Source organism: Aplidium turbinatum, chromosome 12 (genome assembly GCF_918807975.1).
Source record: "Aplidium turbinatum chromosome 12, kaAplTurb1.1, whole genome shotgun sequence".
Classification (NCBI taxonomy): Eukaryota; Metazoa; Chordata; class Ascidiacea; order Aplousobranchia; family Polyclinidae; genus Aplidium; species Aplidium turbinatum.
Window position 1 is genome coordinate 12,516,741 of NC_137483.1, and position 27,440 is coordinate 12,544,180.

At 38.4% G+C, this 27,440-nt stretch overlaps 1 protein-coding gene across 1 annotated transcript in view; it reads left to right on the forward strand.

The window, feature by feature from the left end:
• Positions 1 to 22,368, forward strand: part of LOC145780743 (disheveled-associated activator of morphogenesis 2-like) — a 34,924-nt gene extending 12,556 nt beyond the window's left edge. Inside the window, exons 5-24 of the mRNA XM_082592371.1 lie at positions 624 to 759; positions 1,495 to 1,692; positions 1,949 to 2,071; positions 4,685 to 4,855; positions 5,500 to 5,617; positions 6,094 to 6,229; positions 7,090 to 7,148; positions 7,870 to 8,060; positions 9,137 to 9,193; positions 10,943 to 11,302; positions 12,086 to 12,148; positions 13,197 to 13,226; positions 14,248 to 14,397; positions 14,796 to 14,935; positions 17,545 to 17,633; positions 17,841 to 18,009; positions 18,191 to 18,298; positions 18,633 to 18,837; positions 18,954 to 19,124; positions 19,517 to 22,368. Of these exons, the coding sequence (XP_082448497.1) occupies positions 624 to 759; positions 1,495 to 1,692; positions 1,949 to 2,071; positions 4,685 to 4,855; positions 5,500 to 5,617; positions 6,094 to 6,229; positions 7,090 to 7,148; positions 7,870 to 8,060; positions 9,137 to 9,193; positions 10,943 to 11,302; positions 12,086 to 12,148; positions 13,197 to 13,226; positions 14,248 to 14,397; positions 14,796 to 14,935; positions 17,545 to 17,633; positions 17,841 to 18,009; positions 18,191 to 18,298; positions 18,633 to 18,837; positions 18,954 to 19,124; positions 19,517 to 19,738 (2,896 nt within the window). The 3' untranslated portion in view covers positions 19,739 to 22,368. The remainder of the gene's footprint in view (positions 1 to 623; positions 760 to 1,494; positions 1,693 to 1,948; positions 2,072 to 4,684; positions 4,856 to 5,499; positions 5,618 to 6,093; positions 6,230 to 7,089; positions 7,149 to 7,869; positions 8,061 to 9,136; positions 9,194 to 10,942; positions 11,303 to 12,085; positions 12,149 to 13,196; positions 13,227 to 14,247; positions 14,398 to 14,795; positions 14,936 to 17,544; positions 17,634 to 17,840; positions 18,010 to 18,190; positions 18,299 to 18,632; positions 18,838 to 18,953; positions 19,125 to 19,516) is intronic.
• Positions 22,369 to 27,440: the final 5,072 nt, after the last annotated feature.

The window sequence follows — 27,440 nt, forward strand, 5'->3', positions numbered from 1 at the left end:
AGTTTTACATAAACCGACATTGAATTGATGGATAATCTACAATCTGAACCAGACTAAACTTGATCTGCATGTTTGTCGTTTTCCATAATGAAGAACAACTACGAACAACCCGCTTTGATTTTCCTTGATTAGAACTTTGCAAAGTATCACATTATCTGCAACCAACAACGATTTATCGATTTTGCAACTGGTGCCTGCCATCCGCTAATTGCATGAGGAAACTTTTCAAGAAAATGCTATTTTGGTAGAGTCAACTATGTTGAACTATAAACAGATATGCCTGTATAGTGTATAACCAACAACATTGCATTTAACATAATAACCCTATAATAAAATTTTGTCATGTGATCTGATGTGTCTCAGTTCCTTTGCCATGTTTGGTTCACTTTTTTGCTTTTCGTATTTTATTTATAGTAATTCAGTGTGCAGATGCTTGGTAAGGGCTAACATGTTGTGTAGCCGAAAATATTTGCAATTTTAGTCTTTTTTGTGTATTATGTCAAATGCCGTGTCGCTGCTTGGTTTTATCTGTTCACGAAAAAAGCGAGAAATCTTTCTTTTGAATCAACGACTGCAATTTAGTAAGCTGCAGCTTCAATTTTAAAACCAATATTTTTTTTCAGGTTTGTTTTCCGGTTCACAGAGTTGGACGGCTTGAGCTGTATCCTAAATTTCCTCAAGAACATGGTTCCAGAGGTCCGAGAGAGCCGCATACACACTTCTGTGATTGGCTGCGTGAAAGCGCTTATGAACAACACGGTAGGAAAACGTTCAGTTTCACTTCATCAATGTGAAACAACTTTTCTTTCAACTGCTTTAATCATTAGTTGGCCATTACCTTCAAGACTCTATGTATTTGACTATTTGCTCGAAAGCTTTGTGAATGATTGACAAATTGCGATAATAGTCTGATTTTGAAGTTGAACGTTAAACGTTTCATTACGTTTGCATCGATTTTACGTTTTGTAACGTCTCTTATCGTTGGTCAAATGCAACCCGCTTCAATTCTTAAAATGTAACATGTTCACATTTTCAGTGGCCTAGATGAAATTGAAAAAATTAGCGCGGACAAATGGTTAAAACTTAGTTTTTCAAATTTGTCATACTGTCTGCTTTGTCCTGCGCTGAGAGCGACACATAACCGCGATAGATGCAGCGCTGCATGAATCGCATTATTATTATAACAACAAAAGCACTATACTAGTTGTTTATGATCCACAATAGTACAAAACTACTTTACTACCAGTGTGCATGCTGGGAGAAATGACTAAGGCAGGTCCACATGTTTAATACAGATTGGGAATTTTAACAAGTTATGATCTAGGAGGAGGCAGTTTTTTTGCTAGGGTTGGGTGTCCCTTTTGTCTCCACAAAAATTACCCTCTGGGTCTCTGGGACTACAAACATTATCATGTTCATTGAAGAACATTGTTTAGATCATGATCATTATCATGTGAATGACTTTCTCAGTTCCTTCCACCTATTGTTTTTCAGCAAGGGAGAGCCAATGTCTTGTCCCACCCTGAAGGCATCAACGTGATAGCACAAAGCCTGGCGTGTGATAGCATACGCACCAAGATTGCCGTTCTTGAGATCCTTGGTGCCGTTTGTCTGGTTCCAGGCGGCCACAAGAAGGTCTTGGAAGCTATGTTGCATTTCCAACAGTTTGCACATGAGAGAACCCGGTTCCAGGTATGATTCTTGTTTGTTTTGTCAACGCCTAATTCTTGTTTATTGTTTTAAAACACTGTTTATTGTCTTTTGTTACCGTTATGTGGCACTGTAATAATTAAGCCATCTTCGTAAAGATTGAATTTGTGCAATTTTCGACTAAACACCCTATTAACCGTATCTTGTGAGATAAAAGGAATGTAATTCTATCCATTGTTAAGAACATAATTTCTTTCCGGTCAACTTCTAACCTATTTCTGATGTGTTTCTTCTGCAGACAATAGTCAGTGAGCTGTCAGTAACCCGTCACCGCTCTCCTGAAGATGACAGCTTTGAAGTGAATTTAAAGACGGCAATTATGTCATTTCTAAACGCACTCATAAACTGCGGCTCTGGCGAAGTAAGTATGCTGCGTGTGAACTTTATGTTGCAAATTCTGTGTTTTTCTTGCATAAATTTGCTTTGTGCAAAATGTTGGGGGAAAAGCCGTTCATACCCTGCTTTGTACCACCGCTTTACCAGATAACTTTACATCCTTTGTGAAGTTGTTTGTAATTTACAACACACATAATGCCGAGCTATTTTTACTTGAAGAAGCACACTAAGTTAATTACTAATAAACAGTATACTGCTATGATCATACTAGACAGATAGCAGCATCATAGTGTTGATACTGGTATGATTATATTTATTTAATCTGAAACGCTTATTGTTTTTTATGCTTGGAAAATCGATACAGATTTTTCCAAAAATGATGATGGACTGCTGACAGAATATCTTTATTTAAAAGCCCACTTACAGCAGTCCTTATAGAATCTTCACTATTGCCATTAAAGCAACGTAAACGAACGTTTGAAAGCTGTAATTCGACAACGCCGGCAACAAAGGCACTTGAAATCAGTCGGCTGTTTGAATTCATAAGTTTATGTTTCAATGTCGGTTGTGGAGGGCTGGCTTAGTTCAGCTACTTGAAATAACTCTCAGCCGTTTACCCTGAGGCGCTGTTTGCCACCGCAGCCGAATGAACTTGTATAATTTGCTATTGCATTGAGGCTTCATTGTAGGAATTATCAAAAAGAACATCTTCTGTCTTGAGCCGTTTGTTTTAAGCGCTCATACGTTTTTGTGCATCTGCATCCAATGCGTTGCTTTTCAAGCAATGATCGTCGAACCAAATCGAATATATGTTCCATGAAGTCGTATGAGCATTGTTGGGAAAGTAATGCTCTTGATAAGCAAGAAAACTTCTTAGTTTAACAGCATGATATCAAGAACATTTTTTCAATGTAAAATAGGCCAAACCAGCACAAAATGTAGTGAGTGATACCTTCACTTGGTTATTACAACGTTTCTTCAATCAGAGATGATTGACTTCTTCAGTGAACCAGATCAGTCAAAGCACAGAACCATGTTTCGGTTCACAACCAAAAAGGTGCCTAATGAACAGGGAGTGCGGGTAGTTACAACGTTTTACTTCGGCTTTGTAACAGATGTTATCGCATTTTACCTTGTAAACAGCGCACTTTTTGCTTTAAGCTGCTTTGATGACACAAGTCAATCCATTAAAGATTTGTTTTTTGAAAGTACAGGTTGCAATTGCAAAGTATTTCTTGTGAAATTTTGACCACAAAGCCAAAAGCCAACAGTTCCATGCTAGTTGGTCTTGTCTTGTTTTGCCTGCCCTTACTAATTGAAGCAATACACGTTCCATTCACTCGGCCTACATGCACATTGCTTTTGTGTTCTGCTAAGTGACACTTCTCAAGAATCCGTCTCATATCGATTTCTTTGTCTGTGAAGCATTGCGTTAACCCAGAATTGATCTGACAAAACGTAGGTGAAACTCTATGAACACTCAGACAATGCATTGTTGATACTACACACAATCTAAACAGAAGCCCGACAGCTCCAGTGGCATTTCATAAAGCCCTTGCAAAGCTGAAACGTATTTACACTGATAAAGCGTAGCTGGTCGGCAATTCCCTCGCTAAGTTCATGAACTTTTCCGGTTTTGTTGAAAGATGACGTAATGTGTAATTTAAGGCTGATAACCGTTAAAGTGTTGGTTTGTCCTTGAGGTATACCAAGCACAAGGACGGCTGGTTAGTGGTTATTAAACAAGCTTGTTCTTATGACAGTTTTCAAACAGCTTTTCTGGTGTGTTCAATAGGCCTAGCATGTGTTTGGCCGAATTATCATTTTTTACTTCTCAGCCAGTTTCGTTATCATCTGCAAACGTCGAATCAATGTAAAAACGGCTTGTTTTCTGGCTGAGTTTCTACTTTTGCATTCTATCGGTTACTTGGACGTTTTTGAATGTTGCTTCTTCATCTCCTAAACCTCAGCCAGAAAAGGCTGTCCATTTTACATCAATTCGTCAACGTTTATCCAACTGGTTGCTCAGCCAGCAAATCACTCACCTTTTACGTTGATTCAACGTCTCCGCACGTTGAGTGAATGAAAAAAGAACGCCTTTCACTAGCTTGGATACTCACCCAATGATTAATTGGATTATGCGTCAGTCGCTTTGTGATAGCTCCTTTATACATACTTTTTAACGAACACTCCTCATGCTTTAGTTTAAGTTTATGTACAGAAGAAAACCCAAGGTTTTTCTTTGATATTTTGAATGAATGCGGTATCATTGTGCGGAATCTTGTCGCAGATGTCCATTGTCCGTTAACAACCCCAAGCACCGTGTGCATATCTTAGTGCTTGGTGTATTTTGTCTGAGATTTACCAAGAAAAAGTCACACATAGAGCTTATTTAATTCTAATTTCTACAAAATGCTCGGGTAAGATGTTAGTTTAAAAAAAGTGAAAATATGAACGTAATCCCTTACGCAGCTTTACGTTTTAGAAGTAAAACCCCCCTAAGTATTTGATTTGTAACAATTAATTTTTCTGTGAGTTTACATGCTCTTTCACAAACTGTGACAAATCATCAATAAAATATCTAAATACGTTAAATAACGGAAATATTGTTGTTTCAAACCATCTTTCTCTTCTTCAGGACCATCTGGAGTTCAGATGTCATCTTCGATACGAGCTCCTCCTACTCGGGATTCAGCCGATCATCGACCAGTTGAGGGATTACGAGAATGATCTTCTTGATAAGCACATCAGCTTCTTTGAGCTGATCCGGAGAGAAGATGAGGAGGAGATTGCATCTCGGTTTGACGTGGTAGGTGCTCAAGAAGAGCAATAAAATTTATAAGCATTGTATATCATAAGTAAAAGCATTTTGTTTTAAAATGTTAACGGCAGAGTTGCCATATAAATATTTCAGTAGTTATTTTGATCACAAAGTTTTTTATATTTAATTTTTACTTTTATTAGTAATACATTTCTAACTCTGTATTTGACCGAGACTATTCATGAGAGCTTCAACTTAATATTCAAAAGTTGCAACCATGCTTACTTTGATTTAACGTTACCTTGAGCAAACCCAGTGTATGTTAATCTTAGTTCCTTTTTGTTCAACCTTTGAAATCATTTTAGTTTGATGTGGAATCTTCACAGCGGCGTCCTTCTACAATGTTTGTTCTTTGGAGTTGAAAAATTAAGGCAAAACCTTCAATCGACTAGGCTTGGTTTTTGGTGCCTTGCTGCACTTGTAATCGCATGGGTCATTGGGAGTTTTCCCATTTTTATCATTTCAGGTCATTTTTGTTGTTGCTGTTGCTCAATTTTTGTGTGTGTTGTGTTTGAAAAAAAACTATTCCATGGGTATCGTGGTGCTGAAGAAACTCCCGTTCGATTTTAGCCAGGCCAGGCTTAAGTGAGACTTTGCTTAAAATTCGCTTTTCTACACTTCTCTTTCAACAGGATCATGTTGATACGAAAAGTGCTGGCGACATGTTCGAGTTTATTCAGAAGAAACTTTGCTACACCGAAGCCTACCCCCACTTGCTATCCCTATTACAACATTGCATGCTGCTGCCTTGTAAGTACATTTTGAAGAACCACAAGTGCGGATTTTGGCCAAAGCAAACTGGACCCTAATTGGTTCTATTCAACTGATTGCTTTAGTTTAGTTCATGCAAACAAAAGGTATTGTGGACAGCATGTGTTATTTACCAGGCTATTGGAAATTTTCAAAGCAAAGCTGCTATCTTTTGGTCAATCCATTATGAATTTTCCTACTCTGTGCTTTTTGTGTAAGGTTTCTTTTAATGATTTTTATTGCATCATGAGAAAATAAGTTGCATTTTTGTTTTTTAGTTGGCAACACTGGCCTGATCAACTCGAATCTGTTTCCGCTTCAAGACAATTTTATAGAAATTTTAGCGGCATCTTAACTTTCCTACCCGTTGAAACGATGTTAAGATAAAGAATTCCTGTATGAAAATAGACAATGAAAACGAAATGTTTCTGGTTGGCAAAATAGGCAGTATATTACACACACTCGTAACTTTGCAGTGAACAGAGGGGGGAGTCCTTTCCATTGGCAACTGTTCGACAGGATCGTCCAGCAGATGACGCTACAGCGCCTTGATGGCAGTGACCCGGATGTATCTTTTCTCAGGGATTTCAATCTTGAACGTTGTTTGAAACTGTAAGTTTGAGTTGCTTTTGAATTTCAAAAGCCAAACTCGACAATGGTTGTTAAGATGACTTGAAATTGTTTAATTGTGATCACTGGATAATTTAACTGTAAAAAGTTTGTCTTTTTGACATGGCAGCCAGGTTTACTAAGCAAGAAAGTATTAACCATCAAAAAGCGCGCGTACAACTCTTATCTCAACAAGTTCTGCTTATTACGATTGCTGCGTGGCGCACTGATATATTTGGATTTGCATTGTGGACGCAGAACAGGTTTTTGCGCAGGTTCTTATCAACCAGTTCGCTTTAAACCGATTGTAACGGCAACAATGTGATTGATTAAACTTGCCTGGTTGATTGGCCACAGACTTTTCCTATTGTTGCAAACACCTGGTTACCAAGACAGACATTTTGCTTTTGGGGAGGTTCTAGTCTCTACTTGCATCTGGCCTACAGAAGACCTCGGATTCAGACAGTGATTTATTTGATGCTTTTTTCAATATGAATCCCAGTGTGTAAACCTTATGGATTACACGTTAGGAAATACGACTAATTGACTGTGAATGATAGAAAGTTACTCAAGCGTCGCCGAGTTCACGCTTCACTGCGTAACTGAGGACACAACATCCCACCACGTTCAATTAATCTAATCAAGCATAGAAGTGAAAGATGACATCACAAGTGAGAAGATACGCTTAGCCGACTCTGATTTAATTGTGCTACCAACTTACACGTGCGTGAAAGCGGTGAGAAATGATTCGGCCTGTAGGATTCGAACCTCTGTCCGTCGATCACCCCACTCTTTAACCGGTTGAGCATTACGTTTTGTAGTAAAGTGGCGCTACTTCATTAAATACTGTTGTTTTTATGCAGGCTTGTCAATGAAAATGAAATTAAGAACTGGAAGGAATCTGCAGAAACTATGAGAAAAAGTGAGTTTTGTTTTTCTCTTGTTACCATGGCAATGCCACCCGGTGAATGCAGCAATCTCTTTTGATGGGCAGAATGTCTCGATCTTCAAGCGTCTAAACTTTGAGTCAATTTTTTCCTGCTCATTCAGATCCTCTACCTGATGTCAGCTTTGAAAGTTTTGATCGTATATTTTTCCTGATTGCAAATACAGCCAATAATGTGTGCTGTGATATCCCAGACGGCAAATCAATGTAAAAAGCGAGTGATTAGTTGTTTAAGATGTAGCTAATGATAGTCACCCTTCTTACATCGTTTCGTCGTCTCCAAATGTAAAAAATAACTTTTGCTGGAATAGTACGTGTCCCTTCCAAACGTTCAGTGTTCAGGAGATAAAAATAATCCATGTGTAAAAGAATCGAAACACATTGCAACTACTTGTTTACAAATCGTGTTTATTTTCATCCCACTATTTTGAGCAGCATGGCATAATTTCCTGGAACCGTTTCAAACCAGCACGCTTCCGTATTTGACGCACTCAGAAGCAAGCTAATCTAAACTGTTCGGTGAACACTTCACAGACATTTAATCACTAGCTACTTGATTTTCTAGACTTTGTCCAAGTGACAAAAGAAGCCCTTAAAAGCTCACTCCAAATAATCTACGTGATTAACTGTCTGCGTAATTATCTGTCTTCAAGCTACGGATGCTGAAATATTGCTCTCATCTTTCTTTGCAAACCAGAACACGATGAGATAAAAGTCCAGCTGGATCGCAAAGAGAGAGAGTGCGAGGCTAAGATCCAGGAGAAGGATGAGTTGATGAAGACCTTGAACATCTTGAAGGGGAAGCTGGATGGAGAGACAAAAGAGAAACAAGGGGTGGAAACGAAACTGAACGAAATGACAAACCACGCCGATGCGTTAAGAAAAACTGTAAGTATTTTGTTGCTGAAAAGCAATTTCCTGTTCATTGAATGTGGTATAGTGATGCAACTAAGGCAGTGTAATTTTTGTTATTTTTTTTTTAAATAATTGTATTTAAAGTAATTTAAACCACCTATTCAGTGACACGGTACTATCAAACTGGTTTTCCAATGCAGTTTTAGTTTTCACCTTTTTATCATGTCATTTTACATTGCTTTACATCAAAACGACTAAAGTGCCCGACTGCCCGTGCCATTTTCCAGTTATTTTGAAAATGTTAAACCACTACCTTGCTTTGAACTTTTTTTGTCTCTAACGGCATTTATATGACGCATAAATGAATATTATATCGAAATTCGCCCAGGAATACCAATCTGCTATATGACTACGATTCATGAACTCAACTGTGTTCGTTCCGATAGTCTTTGAAGCGTCATATCACACACAGCAATTTTGCAGCATTTACTGTGGTGTTTTTTGTATGCCTTTTGTACGAAATTTAAAATGACCTCCACAATAAACTATAGAAGTTTTTTTTCGAAAACCGACCTTGAACGGTTTGCTGCTGTTCATTGTATTGCTAAACAGTTAGGCTTTTATTATGTAACATTCGTGCTTAAGCTTATCGAGATCAGTTTCTTTTACGACAAGCAGTAAGGTGCTCTTATTGCGTGGAAATCTGGATTTTCTCCGTGAGAAATCCAGTTTAAATATAAATATGAAATGCCGGATAATCAACTGCTGGTGACAATGAATTGCTTTTTGAATGCTGAATTAATAAACTGTTAACATTTCCGATTTGCAAAACTCCATTGCGTTGCTATACTTCCCATGTGACCTTTGTTGTGACATTTTGTATCCGTTGTTGTGGTATTGATTCAACATTTGTCAATGTTGAAAGAATGCAAAACTGTCATCTGGAACTGATAGTCAATGTCACAAATCAATCCTTTTACGTCGATTTTGCGTCAATATGCGTGAAATGAACGTAAACGGACGCCATTCGTTGATCACGTTTAGCCACCAGTTCATGCATGCGCTTAACTAATATCTCTGCTTCATTTTCTATTTCGCTTCAACCTCAGCCTAGCTCGGATTCTTCTCATCCTAACTTGTCTCCAGATGATCACCATTACGAGTCGGTAAGATATCTGGACTTGCCCACAGCATGATGCAACCCACTAATGAGGATGACATTAACAGCCTGTCTCTAGTCACCTACAGAATTTTTCTGTTGTTGATTTTTGTCTTGAAATTTCTTGGAGAGATTGCAGCATCCATTGAATGCTAAGCTAATGATCGTCATCTTCATTTCAATCTCTCCAACAGTTCAGGGAGGAGAAGCGTTTGTGATTGGTGATGCGAATTTACAAACATGGATGCAAATGCCCATTAGATTTTCTCCATATCCGTTAAACTTCAATCCAATCCTGAAGTGTGTTTTGAACGCGCTTCTCCAATGAAGCTATTCTAAGCGACCACTTGTGTGGCACATTTTGTGATTTCGATTTATTTCGAAGATAAACTTAAAAGTGTTCAAAGAAGTAAGGCTGTACCACGAACTTATGCTCACCTAGCATTCTAGCCATTAAAGTTGTCTTTTTTACACTGTTTCCACGCCCATCAAACGATGTAAAGTGGCAAGTTTAGCTGGTTAGGTTATGATATTCCAACTTGTTGTCAGAGGTTAAACTTGGCTGCAGAAAAAATGTTTGTCTTGTGAAGTGGCTTGTATATATAATAACAGCGTTTGCATAGTTTGTCACTTACCTGTTGCTTTGTGTGCGCTGTGTGGTAGAGCAGGCTTTTCCTACAAAATGTTTTTCTAAGTGAAAAAACTAAAGCAGTCGAAAGAACACACAGCCAAGAAAAGCGACGGAAATTTAAAAATTTCATCAGTTACACTTTTTTATGTTGTTTCAACATCACTGAACGTAACAACAAAGAAGGCGGATTTTACTTTTGCAATTGCATGACCAACATTATGCAGTATCACTAGCAACCCTGATAAACAAACACCACTTCAGTGCATGCATGAGCCAAGCCTAGATGAATTATTCAAGGCATGTTGATTGATCAAAACGTCGCCATTCAAGGTGCCTGACAAGATCTTGTTATCACTGACACTTAGTATTATATTTTCTTTAAACTTGAGCTTATTTTGTACATGAAAATAAATTGTTGAATGACTATTCAACATTGTTCATATTTCTGCAAACAAATCATTCCGTTTGTTGAATGCATGGGTATATGACTATAAAGAATTGGAGCAAAATTTTGCTGAGTCATTTCGAAATTTCTTTCAAGTCACTTGATATGACGTCAGCTTCAATTGCGTCCGAAAAAAGCTGAGCTTTTTTCTGTTTTGACGAATTAAAACTAACACAAAAGTAATACTGTACTAGTGTACTTGCTTGGTAAGCATGCATTGTTCTGATTCACGCACTGGTATGGTTATTTTTTGTTAAAAATTTCAACATAAACATCACGAAACTTCAATCAATAGAGGCATATGGAAACCATTTAGTTTAGTTAGAAGACTGAAAACTCCTTCTGAATATTTAAGCACAATGTCTTACAAAAGGCAGCGTCTGTTGATACTAAGCGTCTTGTTGCAACGACTTTTCTTTTGTTTGTTTATTTTGATTTCAAAACTCTAATCACAGATATACAACAATCAGCTGATCGTTTCATCCCTTGTTCATTGGTTCTCATGTGATCACAGCTGATCCCATGCGGAAAACACTGTTGATTGACCGCGTATTGTACTCGCATGTCACAAACTTGCGAAGATATTCCGTTCTTTGTTTTGCATTTTTAGTTTTATTGTTACCAACAAAGCAATCGCTTTTCTTCCTGCTCTGACTTTGCGTTTTTGCGTTTTTCTTTAGATACTTGCCGAGCAGCAAGAGAAGGAGAAACTCCAAGCAATCATCCAGTCTGGAAATATTCCGGATGACGTCAAGAGTTCGCTCTTAACTTCTTCTACACCTCCTCCCCCTCCACCAGTTACTTCTATTCCCCCTCCTCCGCCTCCAGTCGGGGGTGCTCCTCCACCTCCACCACCTCCTCCAGGAGTGCCTCCTCCTCCAGGAGCTCCTCCTCCTCCTGGCGCTCCTCCCATGGGTCCGGCGGCTCTTCCGAAAAAAAACATTCCTAAATCTTCAAATCCTTTGAAGTCTTTCAATTGGTCAAAGCTGCCGGAAACCAAAATCTCTGGAACGGTTTGGTCAGAACTCGACGACACTAAAGTAAGTGTTTGGTGATGTTGCAGCTGCTTAACACTCTTAAGCATTTTTCAGGCTTCGTATTAAGTTTTTCTCGATTCTGATCACTTTCTATTGTCGTAAATAAGCGCATACCCGAACAGCAAAATTCGTCATTTTTAAATTGATGCAACGTCTGCAGACGTTGCATCAATGTAAAAACGACGGATTTTGTTGTCTGGGTATAGTTGAATGTGTTTTTTCGTGCACAAGGATAATGTACTTTTTTACTAATCTACATGATAATGATAGCGAAAATTGGTTTAAAATATTTCTCAAAGTACTTATTTTGATCATTTTGTTCTTCACAAAAATTTTAAGTCAGCTACCTTCATGGCTACCATGCTACCTTATAAGTAATGCTTTTCTCATTGGCGCAATGATTTTAAAAGCTTTACATCAATGGAACCTCTGTTGACCGGATTTGCTTGAACTAGTTTTTGATACGTTCTTCGAGTCTTTTTCGCAATTCTGTTGAGCTTAGATTTGATCAAGGTGCTCATAGAATCGATCATACCTAAAAAGCTAGCCTAACCCAGGTAGCAAAAGCCAACCTTTTACATTGGTTCATTGTTCACATGCAATGCAAAAACGACGGATTGTGCGAGCTGGGAATAGTCGGAAAGTTATAATCCACCGTGCTAGATTCGCATTGTTTGATCAGTTTCAACTCTAACTTATGCTAAAATTTACAAATTTTCAATTCGAAATTGTACTGGTTCAATACAATAAGCAACACTGAACAAAAAAATCTGTTTTTTTTTTCAGGCTTTTAAATTCATCGACCTTCCAGACTTCGACAACACGTTTTCCGCCTACCAACGACAACAGGTTCATGATGTGTGCTGTTTGAAACTCGTTGTTTTTACAAGTCCGACCTTGATTGCTGCAATTAACGCTCAGCGCGTGAGGGGTTTTCCCTTCGACGTCGCCATTGAAGCATGTCAATCACGAATAGCTTGTATGGCAAAAGCTTCAACAGCAACTGATGCTATTTAATTGGGCGAACAATGATATTCCTGATATATTTCATTGTAGAACAAACGCTTTTGCATGTTGCAAACCTCGTGTGATTATGCATCAGCTAGTGATGGTAATTGCATCTCAATTGCATTCAGAACGTTAATTCAACTGATTGAATTAGTGTGACGCTGTATGTGCAGAAAGGTAGATTGCAGCGGTTGAATTTGGCTTCACCAACTTGGCTCTTTCATCAAATCCGTTACTGTTTACGTTGACTTAACGTCTGAAGACTTTAAATCAATTTAAAAAGGATTGGGTTCGAGTAAACTTCCCTGGTATTGCGAATTTGTCACATCACGCTTGGGGTCAGGAGAGAATCACTGAAAATGATTGGACCCCCCAAGGCTCTCCCTCCCAACCGTGATGACCAACTTATGTCATTGAATGTTTGAATTTCTTGCACTTTTCAATTTTAAACTTCTCACCTGTTGCAAGCCAGACCGATATTTATCTGCTAATGGTTGACAGCCAATCGCACAACTTCCGTCACTGGACATTTATTCAACGTTAATGTTGATGTTACATCAGAGTGACGAATCGAGCTGGTTGTAAAGTTAATTTTGATCGTAGAAATAGTTAGTTGAACTTTGCCGTGGCTTTTGTTGTGTGATCCTAGACAGCAAAATCTGTCATTTTTACATTGATTCAACGTGACGTTGAATCAATGTAAAAATGACCGGTTTTGTTGTGTGATTGTTCTCAAAGCGACCTAGCCAGCTTCGACAAGCATTGAATTAACGTAAAAAAGGATTGCTTTGCTGCTTGGGTAAAGCGCTTTTGCGATGGCTTTTCTCGTAATCGCTGCCGCACTAACCTCCACCTGTTGCTATTTTGCATGTTTTTCTTATAACGACAGGAGGCTCCAACACTGTCGTTGCAAAACAAGGTGAGAAAAAATCTTCTGCTGTTTCTTTTACGTCAGTCCTGCGTCACTTGACTGAGGCTTGAAGACAGTTGTGTTCATTTTTGCTCCCGTTTCACACACAGTGCCTACACAAAATCAACTGCAATCTTGAATCATCATGCAATTGTACATGAAAAAATTAAATATAGACCCTAATGTTAATAATTTGTCTAACGTCTGATCAACGATAATCATCATCACGTATGAATGATAATTTTGCAGCTACAAAAGTTGCTTGTATCATTTGACCATTGAATGTTCACGATAATTAACCAACATATCTGTAAAACTACGGGAAATTACGATCATTTCTCGATGATGTGTTAAATTATACTACTGTATGTGAAGATGAAGATCTTAATATTTTGTTGTTTTAGTGTATATTGCAAACTAGATGGTGAGGAAACACTCGGTCGATATGAATAAAAGAAATAGCCCACCCCAACCTCCAAATTTGTCCTTTTTGATATTGATTAAACGTCCGGAGATGTTTAATCCTTGCAAAAAGGATTGTTTTGCTGGCTGGAAAACTGAAAAAAATTTATGGTTTTGGAAACATATAAAAAACCAAGCTTTCTACTTTAATTCAATTTTAAGTTTTTTTGTTTTTTTTATTCAGACGACGAGATGTTTCCTGTAAAGTGTAACGGATGTGGTTTGACAAGCTTTTTGTAGTGTTTTTTTAATCTAATAAACTACAAATAACATTGCTTTTAGGTTTACTGAAAGTTTCCTTGCTTGTTTGTATATAGTTGTTATAACATTTGTAGAATTACGTTTTATTAACATTGTAATAAGACGCAACTTGACTGCAGTGAGGTACGCTCTGCAGGGCTTTCGATCCTGAAGTGCTGAGTGGCTCTTTCATGGCTTTCTTATTAACAAATTGCTGGTTTAATTCGCTTGACGTTAGCAGCAAACAAAGCAAGTGTTTAACTTTGAGACGTTACCACAGTTTATACTTCCTCGTTCCCTGTTTTTGAATTTTTACCGCTTTTTTTAGAAATATGGTTCACAAGAAGATGTGTCGGTGAAGAAAGTGAAAGAGTTATCTTTGATTGACGGAAGACGTGCACAGAACTGCACCATCTTGCTCTCAAAGATCAAGTTAACTGATGAGGAGATCAAGAGAGCCGTCCTCAGCTGTGACCAGGTGTTTATATGATTTTTAGTCTGAAAAAAATTCTATACCTAGTTTTATGCAATTTTCGTATAGTATTTCTCAAAAGAACACATTAAACCAAAAGAGACGAATTCAACTAAATTAATTGTGCCACAAAGATTTGTCTTGGTCAGAAAACAGAGCCCTAGCTTCAAATGCTAGGCGATACCCTGTCGTGGATCGTACCTATACCTCCAGCATCTTATGTCCGATGCTGAGCCTTGGCTGACGTTCTCAGATCGTATACTGCAAACTGACGCAAAGTTTTACGCACGCCTTACGATTCTACACCCACAGTTGAACGTGTTTTACGTCAACCAGTGAATACGTCTCGCATCGTCAGTATATTCTCCTTCCGATCATCATATTCAATTGAACATCTCGTACAGAGTGAAGATCTGCCGAAAGATATGCTCGAGCAAATGATCAAGTATATCCCCACCAAGGAAGAGAGCGACATGTTCAAGGAACATTGGCGTGACGTGGCTAAATTTGCAAAAGCTGATAAGTTCCTTTACGAGATGAGCACGTAAGTCATTTTCTGATGTTGTTTTGACGTTTGGAAACGTCTTTTTTGTTTTGTTTTAAATATATAAGTCGATATTGTTGTGCTTTATGATGCAGTTGGTGTTTCTGCCTCGGAAATGTTTGCACTCTGGCGTCGCTGTGGTGTCGTGACCTTGCCCTTCTCGGCTAACATAAATGGTTATTTTACATTGATTTAACATCTAAAGGCGCAGTCTTCGAAATTAGCATATTTTTACTTCGGTAAAAACGTTGCCGAAGCCGCAATTGCTGTGAACATTTATTATGAAAAGGTTGTACCAAAACATTTAAAACGAGAAGCGAAAAATATACTAGAATAGTCTATCACGACCGCATTGTTTAATTTGTTGTGATGAAATAATACCAAAAATAGCGATAAAGCGAGCAACGGGGGGGAGGAGTAAGTTAATTTTGGGTTGATTCAACGTTCGAGTCAGCACAAATCGATTTAATTTTCTCGGCAGGTTAAATTGCGTAACAACAATGCCTAATAAGAAATTTACGTTTGTTTTACATTAATTCGACATCTAGCGACGTTAAATTATCATAAAATAACGTTAATTGCTCAACCAGGTACCAGTAACAAATTAATAACTCCCTGCGAGAAGATTGCCTCGATTTACGTATACACTAGTTAACATAATTTCGGCACAGAGGTCTGTTTGATAAAGAACTAGTTGTCAGAATCATCAGATGCTGTATCGGAGGATGAGGTTGTCGCGTCATCACTGGAATCAGACACATCAAGAGGCTCATCGCTTGGCTGTAAATCTACACTGTCTTCGCCGTCCGCAATGAAGCGTCCACGTTTTGCGGCTTTCGTGCTTTGATACCCATCCACACGCCTCTTTCTCAGAGCTCCATCAGGGTGTTGACTAAGAATCAAGTCTATGGCAGTGGCATAACGACTGGGAGGAATGTTTAACCCTGATGGAGTTCTGACCTTACAACCGCTCGTGTGGCCTCGGCATTTTTATTGCCGACGCTAATGCACCATTCATGCATCTGCGTCGGCAATCGCCGATTACCGAGGCTAATTTCGAAGACTGAAGGCGTATGTAAAAACGACCGATTTCACCAGCTGACTTACAAGATCAGTTGTCTCAGCTCTTTTTTCTTTACATTGTCGACTGCGTGGTCGAGCAGGCTGAATCTGATCAACGCTCGGATGGACAGAGGTTCGACGCCCACTATGAGCGTGCTGCTTTCTTGCTAAGACACTCAAACTCATGCTTTAAAGTTAGGCACAAAGATGGTGGCGTTCTTCTGTTAACTTGAAGTCGTCACCACCAGACATGAGCCTAAGGAAAAATTTCCCGTGGAAGCTTACATTACTGAATGGATTGTATACGCCATCTAGTAAATGTATACTCGATGTATGAAAAACGCCGTTTCGGCGCCTACCAAAAGCGCACATCTGTTGTCTGTCCTTGTCTGTTGTCACTTCAATCCGTCAAAGAAACGATACCTGATGGAATTTCTTCTCAATTCATCAAGCATAAATTACCTGCTTTAGATGTCTGGCTTCCTCTATCAAGACTAACCTAATCCCTGTCCTCAAAAGAAAAGTACAGTAGAATTCGCCTATAACGGCTTCGTTTGTAACGTCAATTCGCCTATTACGTCACATTTCGCTCGGTCCCGGCAGAATTCCTATCTTTTACGTACATTGTAGTTCGGCTACAACAGCATCGCCTATAACGTCAATTCGCATGTAACAGCACCCTTTATTGGTCCCCAGACGTCTTTTGTTCGTTTATAACGTCACTTTAAGCCATCACCTTCACCACGAAGGGTCAGTCTTTTAATCCTGTTAGCGCTGCTGCTTGCAAAATGTCTTCCCTTTGTTTTACTACGTCGTTCGCAGCAGGGACTTTAATTAACTGAATTAACTTTTTTCCCGCGTGAAAAACTATCACGTGTAAAAAGCAGCTCTACAGCTGACCTTTAACCAACTCAAAGTAACAGTTGTACATGCAGTAATGTATAAACTAATGAACTGAATTAACTTTTTTTTCCCGCGTGAAAAGCTATTTCTCAAAGCAACAGTTGTACGTGCAGTACTGTATAAACTAGAAGCCGCAGTGTTACACAGTAGCCTACAGTTGTCGAAAGAGATCTCTGAAGCAAAATGCCAAACAAACGAAGACATTTCCCTCTTTGGAAAAAATATGAAATTGTTAGCCGATTCAACAGCGGTAAGGCTACAAGCGTATCAGAGCTTGCAAAATAATATGAAATTCCGAGGTCATCATTGCAAACAATCTCTTTCTTCAACACCTCTTTCTTTAATCAAAAGACAGTTTTGGAAATAGTTTGCAGTAGTTCGTCTATAACGTCAATTCGGCTATAACGTCAGTTTTTGCAAATCCCCTAGAGGTGCCGTTATAGGCGAATTCTACTGTATTTCCTTTCCGGACATATTCCTTAGCCGGTCGGTGCAACGTGGACAATAATGTTATTCCTTTAACTTGTAGTGATACTTGTAATCGCAGATCTTCACTAGGCTTTTTGATCACCTTTTAGAATTTTTATGTTTTTTCAACATATTGTCGTTTACTTGCTGATATAACTGGCTGCGTTGCATTGTAGCATCAATCATTACGAGCAAAGACTTCAAGCTGTTTTCTACAAGAAGAAATTCCACGAAAGAGTTTCCGAGATTCGACCGAAAGTTGAAGGTGCCTGCTGAATTTGTTTGTCACAAGTTTAAACCCCTTTAGTTGATTACTGGTTGAAGCTATGCAGAAAAGTGTAATTTGTTTCATGATTGTATTGGTGTATCTGTCCTGACACCTTTCTGTGTTACAACTGTGTAGAAAATAGCAACTTTGTTTTGCTTTCAATGAAGCAAACTTGAGGAATGTTGAATTACCGTTATTTTTCAGCTATTTTAAAAGCGTCAAAAGAAATTCAAAACAGCAAGAGACTGCGCCGAGTGTTGGAAATGATTCTGGCGTTTGGCAACTACATGAACAAAGGCCAGCGTGGCAACGCTTACGGTTTCAAGCTCCAAAGTCTGAGCAAGATGTGGGACACAAAATCAAGTACCAATAGGTATCATGAGAACCGTTAATGTTGTTTTTGCTGAAAAAGAATCTAACATTTTTTATTTTGCAAAACAAACGCAGATTTGTAATTTTTAGAATATTTTATATTTTTGGGGTATTTTTTTTATTTCTTGTGCCAACAAAACGTGGTTGTTGAAACATTTGATTGAAACTGTTGTCACTTACAGGAGCATAACTTTACTGCATTTTCTCGTTGAAATGTTGGAGAAAAACAGCCCAGATATGATCAATCTGAATGAGGACCTCAAACACGTCGAGGAGGCAGCAAGGGTTAGGTAAAAGGTTGTTTGATTTGACATAACAATGTATTTATCACAAGATTTGAAAGGTGCGTGCAAAGTAATATGTGTTTCTTTTTAGTAGAGCGAAACTTGGATGCATTTTAAAGACACACTTTTATGTTTCTTTGCTTACTTTTTTCTGTCTCAATCCGTTGGAAACTCATGCGCCGTTCCAAAGCATCATTTTCACCGATTGTATTTTTTTTATTTGCGTTTTATCAAATTTATTCTTGCTTAGTTTTCGAGTGAGAGAGTACCAGTCACTTTCATGAACCAATCCAAACCTTGTCGACGTCTGTTCAACGTTATAAAAACGTTGCATTTGCAGCCTTGGTGAGATGGAGAAGGAAGTCGCTTCTCTTCGCGTTGGCCTCAAAAACCTCAAGACCGAAGTAGACGTGCAGCAAGGCAGGGTACTCTCCGGCCAGTGTGAACCTGGGGACCAGTTTGTTCCGGTTATGACCGACTTCGTCACAGTGGCTACCTTCGCGTTCACTGAGCTTGAAGAACTCATTGTGGAATCGAAAAAACGAGTAAGTTGTGGTTTACTTCAAAACGCTGCCTTTTACCACCACTGCACAATGCACATCCCATGTTCTTTTTACGTTCGATTTACATTTACCCAACGTATATTTCACTTTGTTTTTAGTTTGGTAAAATTGCGGAGATGTTCGGCGAGGATCCTTATAAGATGCAACCCGACGCTTTCTTCGGGCTCTTCACTGATTTCTTGGACGCATTTGCCACCGCAAGGAAGGACAACATCGCCATGAGGAAGAAAAAGATAGAAGAAGAGAAACGAAAGAAAAACGAACAAGAGGTGAGAGAACTCACGTGATTCTGGTCGTCACAGCGAAAGCACTAGACCGTGGAAAAGTGATCCTAAAGTTATCTGGAGGTTGTCGCTATTGACTTCTATTCCTCTGTACGTCCGCAATCAAAAGCTGTTGTATCAGATTATTCTTGAGGTCGTTTTTGCCTTTGATAAATAATCTAGATATAATGTGAAAAAGACGGATTTTGTTAGCTGGGGACATGGCTAACCAAAGAAGCAGCCTGATTTGTCACAATTTGCAAATTGTTGCCAACAACTCACTTAAGAGTGTCTAAAAGTCACATTTCCCTTGTGCCACTGCCTGTCGGACTGACAAGAGCCGGGGAGGGTCTGTAAAAGATGAGAAAATGTGACAATCTCGACTATTCTCTTTGCAGAGGGAGAATGCACGGCTCAGGAAAAAGAAGCAAGCGAACGGATCGCGAAAGAGCGACGACAATGGCGGCGAATTCGACGACTTGGTATCGGCGCTTCGATCGGGCGAAGTCTTCGAGAAAGAAGGGAACAAGTTCCAAAAGCGAAACAGAGGAAAGCGAATGCCAAGTCCGCTCGACAATGAGAGAGAACGTGTCGTCAGTAAGATCACCACCAACATTTGAGCACTGGTTTCCCGCGGAAATACCGTGTTCTTTCCGAGCCAGTGGCCGATCCACGAACGCGAAAGGAGAGCTTCGCAGAGCGGTGATTTTCACTTCGATTCGTATGAATGCAGGCCAAGCTTTAGCGCGGTTGAGCACAAATAGGTGTGAAGAAAGCTACGGCGGAGCCGTTATTCCTATGTGCGAATATCCGTATATCTCCTTTTGGAATTTTGTTCTTATCAAACGTTAATTTTGCGCAAAAGCAAGGTTTTGTCTGAAAAAGCAACCTCGGTACATACCTGATAAATTCTTTACCGCATGTATGACGCAAAACACGTCTACGGCGCAACCTGTGCTGTGCTTCACTTTGGGACAAACTCCTTGTGTTTATGGTTTGATATCAAGTCCTTTGAACACCAAGACATGTCTTTCAAGGGCCAGAAATTCAGTTCATTTTCACGTTAACTCAACGTTGAATCAATGTAAAAAGAACTGATTTTCTGGCTGGGTCGTGGTTAAAACCACTCGAATTCTTTCTAAAATGTCTTATTTGCATTCGAAAGACATGGCTACACACAAATCCTCTCAGTCAATCTATCTTAATCGTTTCCTTTTCCTTGAATCGTGATGTTTATGTCATCGTGACGTATTGTAAACGTCATCGTGACGTTTCTGTTGAAAACAGCTATGTAGGCATTTGTTTCATGTATGCTGTTGTTAACCGCTTCATCAATGCAAAATTTGAGCAAAGACACCTTTATTGATAAATTATCCAAAGCTTTTTTCTGCTAATTCGAATCCAGATAGCACACTTGTTGCTACTCTGCGCTCCGTGTGGAACTCTTCCTAACATATTTGCTGATCAAGTAAAGCGCATTTTTATTTTGGCCAATCAAGGCGCTTCCTGATGACGACGATCAGCATTTTTTCATTCGCTTTTTTGAATGGTTCAGATAAATTCAACCTTTTCGACTTGAAAACTCTTTATTTTTGTCCTCTGTTCGCAAAAGCTGCCATATGTGATGTGACATCTGGGCAGCTTCTGTAGGTGGATAGGATCCATAGTGTTAAAAACAATCACAAGCCGCTTACGATTTCCAACTCATGACTACATTTTGTGTTTAATTTCAATGTAAGGCAAATGAGAAACGCAAAATTTTGCATTTCTGTTCAACCATGACCCTGATAATGTATCCCTACCAGCAAATCAGTTCTGCTTTACATCGATTCAACGTTTGCAGGACCGATTTGCTATCTGGGAGAATGCCAATCTTACGGCTAGCCTTGTATAATTACAAACATCTAATTGTGTTGTTCATTTTCGCACATCACGCCTATTATTTTTAACTATCTTTTCAAGCGATCAAACCTCGTCCCTTCTAACTGTACGAACATCACGTCAACGTAAGAAACACGCGCTTGCAACGCCAACTTGGCTTTGTTACTGAAGATTTATTCTTGTAGATTTAGTGTTTTGTGAAAAGTTAGCCTTTTTTATACGTGAATTTAACGCAAGTCTAACGTTGCATTTGCCTGTGCTGAACCTGCCAGCCCAGGCAGAAACATCTGCCATTTTTTCTTTGATTCAACGTTTGTATACGTTCAATCTACGCAAAAAGGTGGATTTTCCTGTTTGGGGACAGTTTAAAACAAGCCTGAAATGCCAATTGACTGCAAAGCGGCAACGCAACTGAACTTGAATAATTTATTGAATGCAACTTAATCTTTCTTACAATTCTCACTTAATGTTGTTGTTAATTTTGCATTCCCGTTTTTACCACAGCATCAAAGTTTGATTGACGATTTTAAGATTGCGTTTATTTTGCGTTGTTTATTGTCAAAAAGTCGTGAACTAATTTCCGTTCGACAAATTCAACAATCACGAATAAAAGTTTTGAAGGTGTAATGTTCTGCAGAATGACTTCACTGAAAATTCGCGTCATATTTGTGATATTTCTGTTTTCTTACAAGACGTGATTCAATGATGAAGACAGAAAAATCTGTCATTTTTCCATTCTGTTAGACGTTCTTTTCCACGTCTTCAGGCGTTGAATCAATGTAAAAATGACAGATCTTGCTGTCTGTTTTTCTGTAGTTGTTTCAGTTTCACTCTCAACAAAAGTACGTCTTTATTGCGTTAACCTTTTATCATCAGACGTCAAGCAATGAACAAAAAATATACTGTCTTATGAGGAATATCACATCTCTCAGTATTTGGGTAAGCTTGTACGAAACGAATTTGTTTTTAGTTGAAACGAATTTTACTTCATAAATGTCGGTTCGATATTTTAAACCCTATGGACAATCACTAGCTGTACACAGAACACAACCCAAAGCCACCTACTTCAAGAGCTTGAGGGCGTTCGGAAATTTTTGTGTGTTTTTCTTTTCTAGTTGACGTCTTGAACTGTAACGAAAGCTGAAACAGATAAAACGAAACGAAATTACACTTACCTGAAAACTGAAAGTGAAAGCAACCTCGTGTAGTTGTTAGCCTACGACTAATCTTTCGATCCATTTCGAAGTTGAGGAATGTCATTGAACCAAACTTGCGGTTTTTTCAAATCAAAAGTTTACTTCATAGTTGGGTCGGCCCAGTGATTATATGTCAACATTCGGTTGTCTGTCTTGGCGCAACAACTGTAGGCTATGTACTGTAGTCAGGCCCGGATTAAGATCAAATGGGGCCCCTGTGCTAACGAGTTTTATGGGGGCCTTTACCAGCTTACGTGGAGCGAAATGGAAGTAAGCCGGTTTCGCTTGCAGACGAAACCGAGCCTTGCTTAGGTGAGTTAGATAACTTTGAAATAGCACGTGATCGATGTTCAAATAAGCATGTGCAAATTAAGTCAACAATGTTTACGTTATAATGGATGCAAAATCACACACATTAAATCAACGAAACCGTGCAAGGGAAAACATTGTAGCAAAGAACCACTGTTAGTACTGCACACTACACTGCAAATTGCAATGAAAGGTTATTCTGAATTTCTATTCTAAACTGCTTTTTCATTCACTACTAACTACCAATAGGATTTAGAAAACTAACATGAAATTCAGTCGAACGACTTTTTTTTTGGCTTTCTTTGCTGCAAAGTCTGTAAGGATAGCATCAAAATTGAGAAGTCGCAGTTTATCACACTCTATGCTGAGAAGGCTCAGATGAGCCAACCGCTCTTGTGTCATTATTATTTTTTTTATTATTTATTTGCGTCAGACAAAGTTCTCCATATCCACAACAAAATAATACACAAACTGCAAAGGTCACAGAGAGCCACTTTGGATGCCGTCGGTTTAAAAGCTCACTAAATGGGCTATCTACTGTTACAAATTTACATACAATGAGCGTTGGAAGAATTGAAAGTATTCAGAACGATAAAAACAATCAGATGACATCAAGTCTGATATAAAGCGATTTGAGGAGTGAATGCAACGGTTGATAAACAAAAACATGTTTTTACTCAATAAAGCATCAAACGTTGTTATATTATACATTACTTGATATTCACGGGCACTGACATAACGAGGCAAGTTGTGCAATATTCTAAAAGAATCATTGTAAGCAACACGTAATCGTTTTCATTGTAGACCGAAGTACGTTTTTGATTCTTTTCAGCTTAGAGAATAATCTTTCTCCAGAACAGTTAGTGACCATCATACAAGAAAAAATACAAGAACCATATTTTTATTTTACGTGAAGGGGGAGATATATTGATAAATGTGTTACTCTTTTTAGACAGAGGAGCCCCACTTTTCTTAACTTTTTTTCTTGAAAATATTTTTCAAGAAAAATTTGTTATTTTATTTATTTCATTTTTAGGAAAAGTGGGGCCCTCTGTCTGCGGGGCCCTTGTGCTTTAGCTCACCCTAGCACAATGGTTAATCCAGGCCTGACTGTAGTAGACCTACGTAATTGCACTGTCTACAAAGTTTGAAAATTTTTTGTGCTTTTGTTAACCTCAAATCTTTTTACTCTAAAATGCATTTGATGATTTTGTAATCAAACCCGTCTCCACTTAATGTTTGTGGCAAGATTCACTCTTTGGAACAAGCGCACAAATGCCGCAACAAAACGGTTGATACTCGAACGTTTGGAAGTCCTAAAACCTGATTCCCTGTTACATCACTTTTATGTCCTTTAACATGGGAATGATAAGCTTATAAAAGATCTCTTAGCTTTGGTGTGTGCATTCCGAAGCGGAGTTGGGTCACTGACTGATCGTCATTCTTTCAATCGACTATTCAACTCAGTGTTTCCAATTGGAAAATGCTAAATATCAGCGTGTTCATAAAAAAATATTTTTTGTCCAAGCCGAATGGATGTGACTTGTCGTTTTGCATTAGTGCACCTAATTAAACGGCAAAACATACTTTGCTACCGGTGGTAACAAATTTTTTAATAATTTGAAAAAGAATGTTGTTTTAATTAATACCGTACTCCTTTTTCAAGGTGTTAGTTAGAGGCTCGGTTCAAATATGGTCAAAAATTAAAACCTAGCAACATTTTTCTCAAGAGCGCTTCTTGGTTGGTTGTAAATCTTTATCCTGGGACTGACAAAGCCTTGATAGGTTATTCCTGGTAGTTTTGCATACTAGTAGAGGTTTTTGACGCAGAGCCGGCTGCCGAGATTGACAGAGTGAAGTTTCCAATTGTTGAAGTGTTGTTACTCCCGAAGTATTCCATCTATTGGGTGCCACTGAATGGAGAGCAGTCCTTAACGTGCGTTGCTCCAGCGCACACCTGGAGAGTTGAACCAGCGCCGCTTGATCTTGAAGCTTTTAATAGATAATGGAACTTTTTGGCAAAGTTTATCATTAAATATATTAGTATGAGAAGGAATATTAGAGGGTAAAGAACTTATTAGGCTAGTAGTGAGAGATTAGTTTCTTTTCAAAGACTTAGATTAAAATATGACTGTAAACGAGTTTTTAACAAACTAAATTTGTCGGGGGAGGGGGATTTAGATTTGAATATCGACTACAAGGGTCCACATAATAAAAAAGGTTGGGAACCACTGAACTAACAAGGCTTTGTCAGTCCGAGGATATGGATTCAAAAACCAACCAATTAAGCTATCGGGGCGGACTTCTTAAATGCCTCATAATGTTGTCATTATGGCAAGAAATGCTTTATAACCCCCTGCCAACAATTTTCTCTTTACATTGATTTAACGTCTACAGGCGTTGACAGTATAAAAGAGATCAATAATCACGCTGTGCATGTTTTGCACGTTTAAAATACGCAACTTGTCGTAAAAATGCTCAAACTACCACTGAAACAAATCACATATTCTCGTTCTTTTATTTGTTAACGTTTCAAGCAAATATTTGCTGATTTGATCACCATCGCTTGCTTCTAAAGAATTTTCTACAACAAACATTGTAAATTTTAACCAGAAATCAATGTAATCACTTGTGATATCGATGCAATACAGAAGGTTTTCTATAATCACTCTGCTAGTCATGTGATCAAATATGACAGCAAGTAGGCTACCATCTATTCTACAAGTTGGGCTCAATCACGGCCTACTAGAACACGGTCAAATACAGTATGTTGCTATTTGGGAAAATTTCTAAGAGTCTTAATCGTTGCAATCACAGCCATGACAAACCTGTCATTTTCCCACTTAAAGAAGTATGTAAAATAAGAAATATTTGCATCTAGACATATTTTTTCCGGAGATTAGATATGTATGTTAAGCACAATTTATGCAATAATAATGTAAAAAATGTAAGACTTTCCAACTGCATCCTGGCGGTAGTCTCATCAGTCGTTAGGTTTTTTGTATAGCAGTATCTTTTGGCAAGAGTAATATTTTACTTGCAAAACTAAACTTGGCGAAAAACAAAACGAACTAAAATTTAAATTGGCACATCAAATGAACAGCTTACAACATAGAATCCATAAAAATCCTTGATATTTTAAATGGAACATTCAATTGCACCAAAAGCGACACACCAAATGATACTAGCCTACCTCCAGGGTGCAGTTGGAAAGGCTTACATATTATATTATTATTGTGTAAACTGTGCTCAACGTACATACCTAATCTCCGGTTAAACAAGCCAAAAATATGTCTAGTTGCAAATATTGCTTATTTACTTACTTTTGGAAATGGGACGATGACAGGTTTGTCATAGCTAGGATTGTAACAATTCAGACTCTTAAAAATTTCCTCAAATAGCAGCATATTTGGCCGTGTTCTAATAGGTCATGGCTCAATATTGTCAGATTTAATAACTAGTTTAAAGCTTTGGTAGAGAGTTTGCTTTGTTGAACCATAGAGAAATTATTTCTTTAATTTATTATTTTTATTATTTCTTTAATATTATGGTTAGGACCAGTTATTATTTCTTTAATAACTAGTCCTAGGCTAAACAAAGATTGAAAAACGCCAGCTAATGCCTTTTAAAAGTAAATGCAAAGATATATTTCTGAAATTTATTTATAAAACGTTCATTTTTAGTAAAGTTAAGTCCATCGTGTTGTATTGACGTAGCTTTGGAGAAGAGCTTTCATCATAAGCTTAAAAACATTCATCACAAAATCTTGCGGCGGATTAAGGGAGAGAACTACCGTGCCCGTAACACATTTGATTTGATTGATTGAATTTTTATCTTCGGACTGGGAAAGCTTCTTGCAGAGCTTAATCCTGGCAGTTTCGCATACTTGTAGAGGCTTTGAATCACTGACGCAGGCCCGGTCACCGAGATTGACAGAGTGAAGTTTCCAATTGTTGAAGTTTTAACAAACAGAAAGTGAGATAATGAGAGAAGTATCTAGTTTTTGCTTAAAGTTTAGGGGCAAGAATATCTCAAAAAAGAACAAAGTAAACCGTGTGGTAAATGCGAATGCAAGTAAGTAATAAAGTGCACCCTACCATGGGTTGATTGCTGGGGTTTTCCTTAGTAGTAGCATGCTGTTTGTGGAAGAAAACGAGCTTAGTGTACGCAAGACGTCACGGCGTGCTCGGACAGTCTGATCAAACAAGATCTTCTTAGCTCTGTTTAGAGACGCAACCATGGCAAACACCCATAACAGTGTCGTGGAATTCAGGGTTACTTTATAGCACTTCAATCATGTTTCAGATGTCAAAAAAGGTGAATGCAAACCGGATGTAAGTAAACTTTTGGAAAAGTAGATTTTAATGTTTTGCCAAGCATCAGTCAGTGAGGCAGTTCAGTCTGTCCAGCAAGCGCAGCTGCAACTTTAACCACAAAAAGTTATTTTTTAATGATAGTAGGTTTAATGCATATAATGAAAAGCGTTATATGTTGTTATCAACCTGGCTGATTTTAGCATACGATACGAGTTATTTTTAGGCTACATACAGGTTTCTTCAACCAATCAATTTATAAAACTTACTCGACACGGTTTTTTAAATGGTGTAGGCAAAGCAGATAAGTTTCTCACATACTTGATAAAATCATCCCAAAACTGTGAAATGATACTGCTGCTTTCGATGGTCAGACGTCATGTAAGCGCATGAACATTCTTTTTTCGAAATGAAACATAACTCCACAACGAACGTAAATTAACTTACCACAATGTTTGTGCTGCGTTCAATTTCATGAGTAGGGCGTGTCCACGCTTTTTCGTACAGTACTTAACTTTTTTACACTTTGCTGGTGACGCTAAAATAAAATGAAAAAGTAAAGATTCATTGTAATATGACATGGGCTTGGTTGTCGACAAAATTCATTCGGAAATGGCACACCC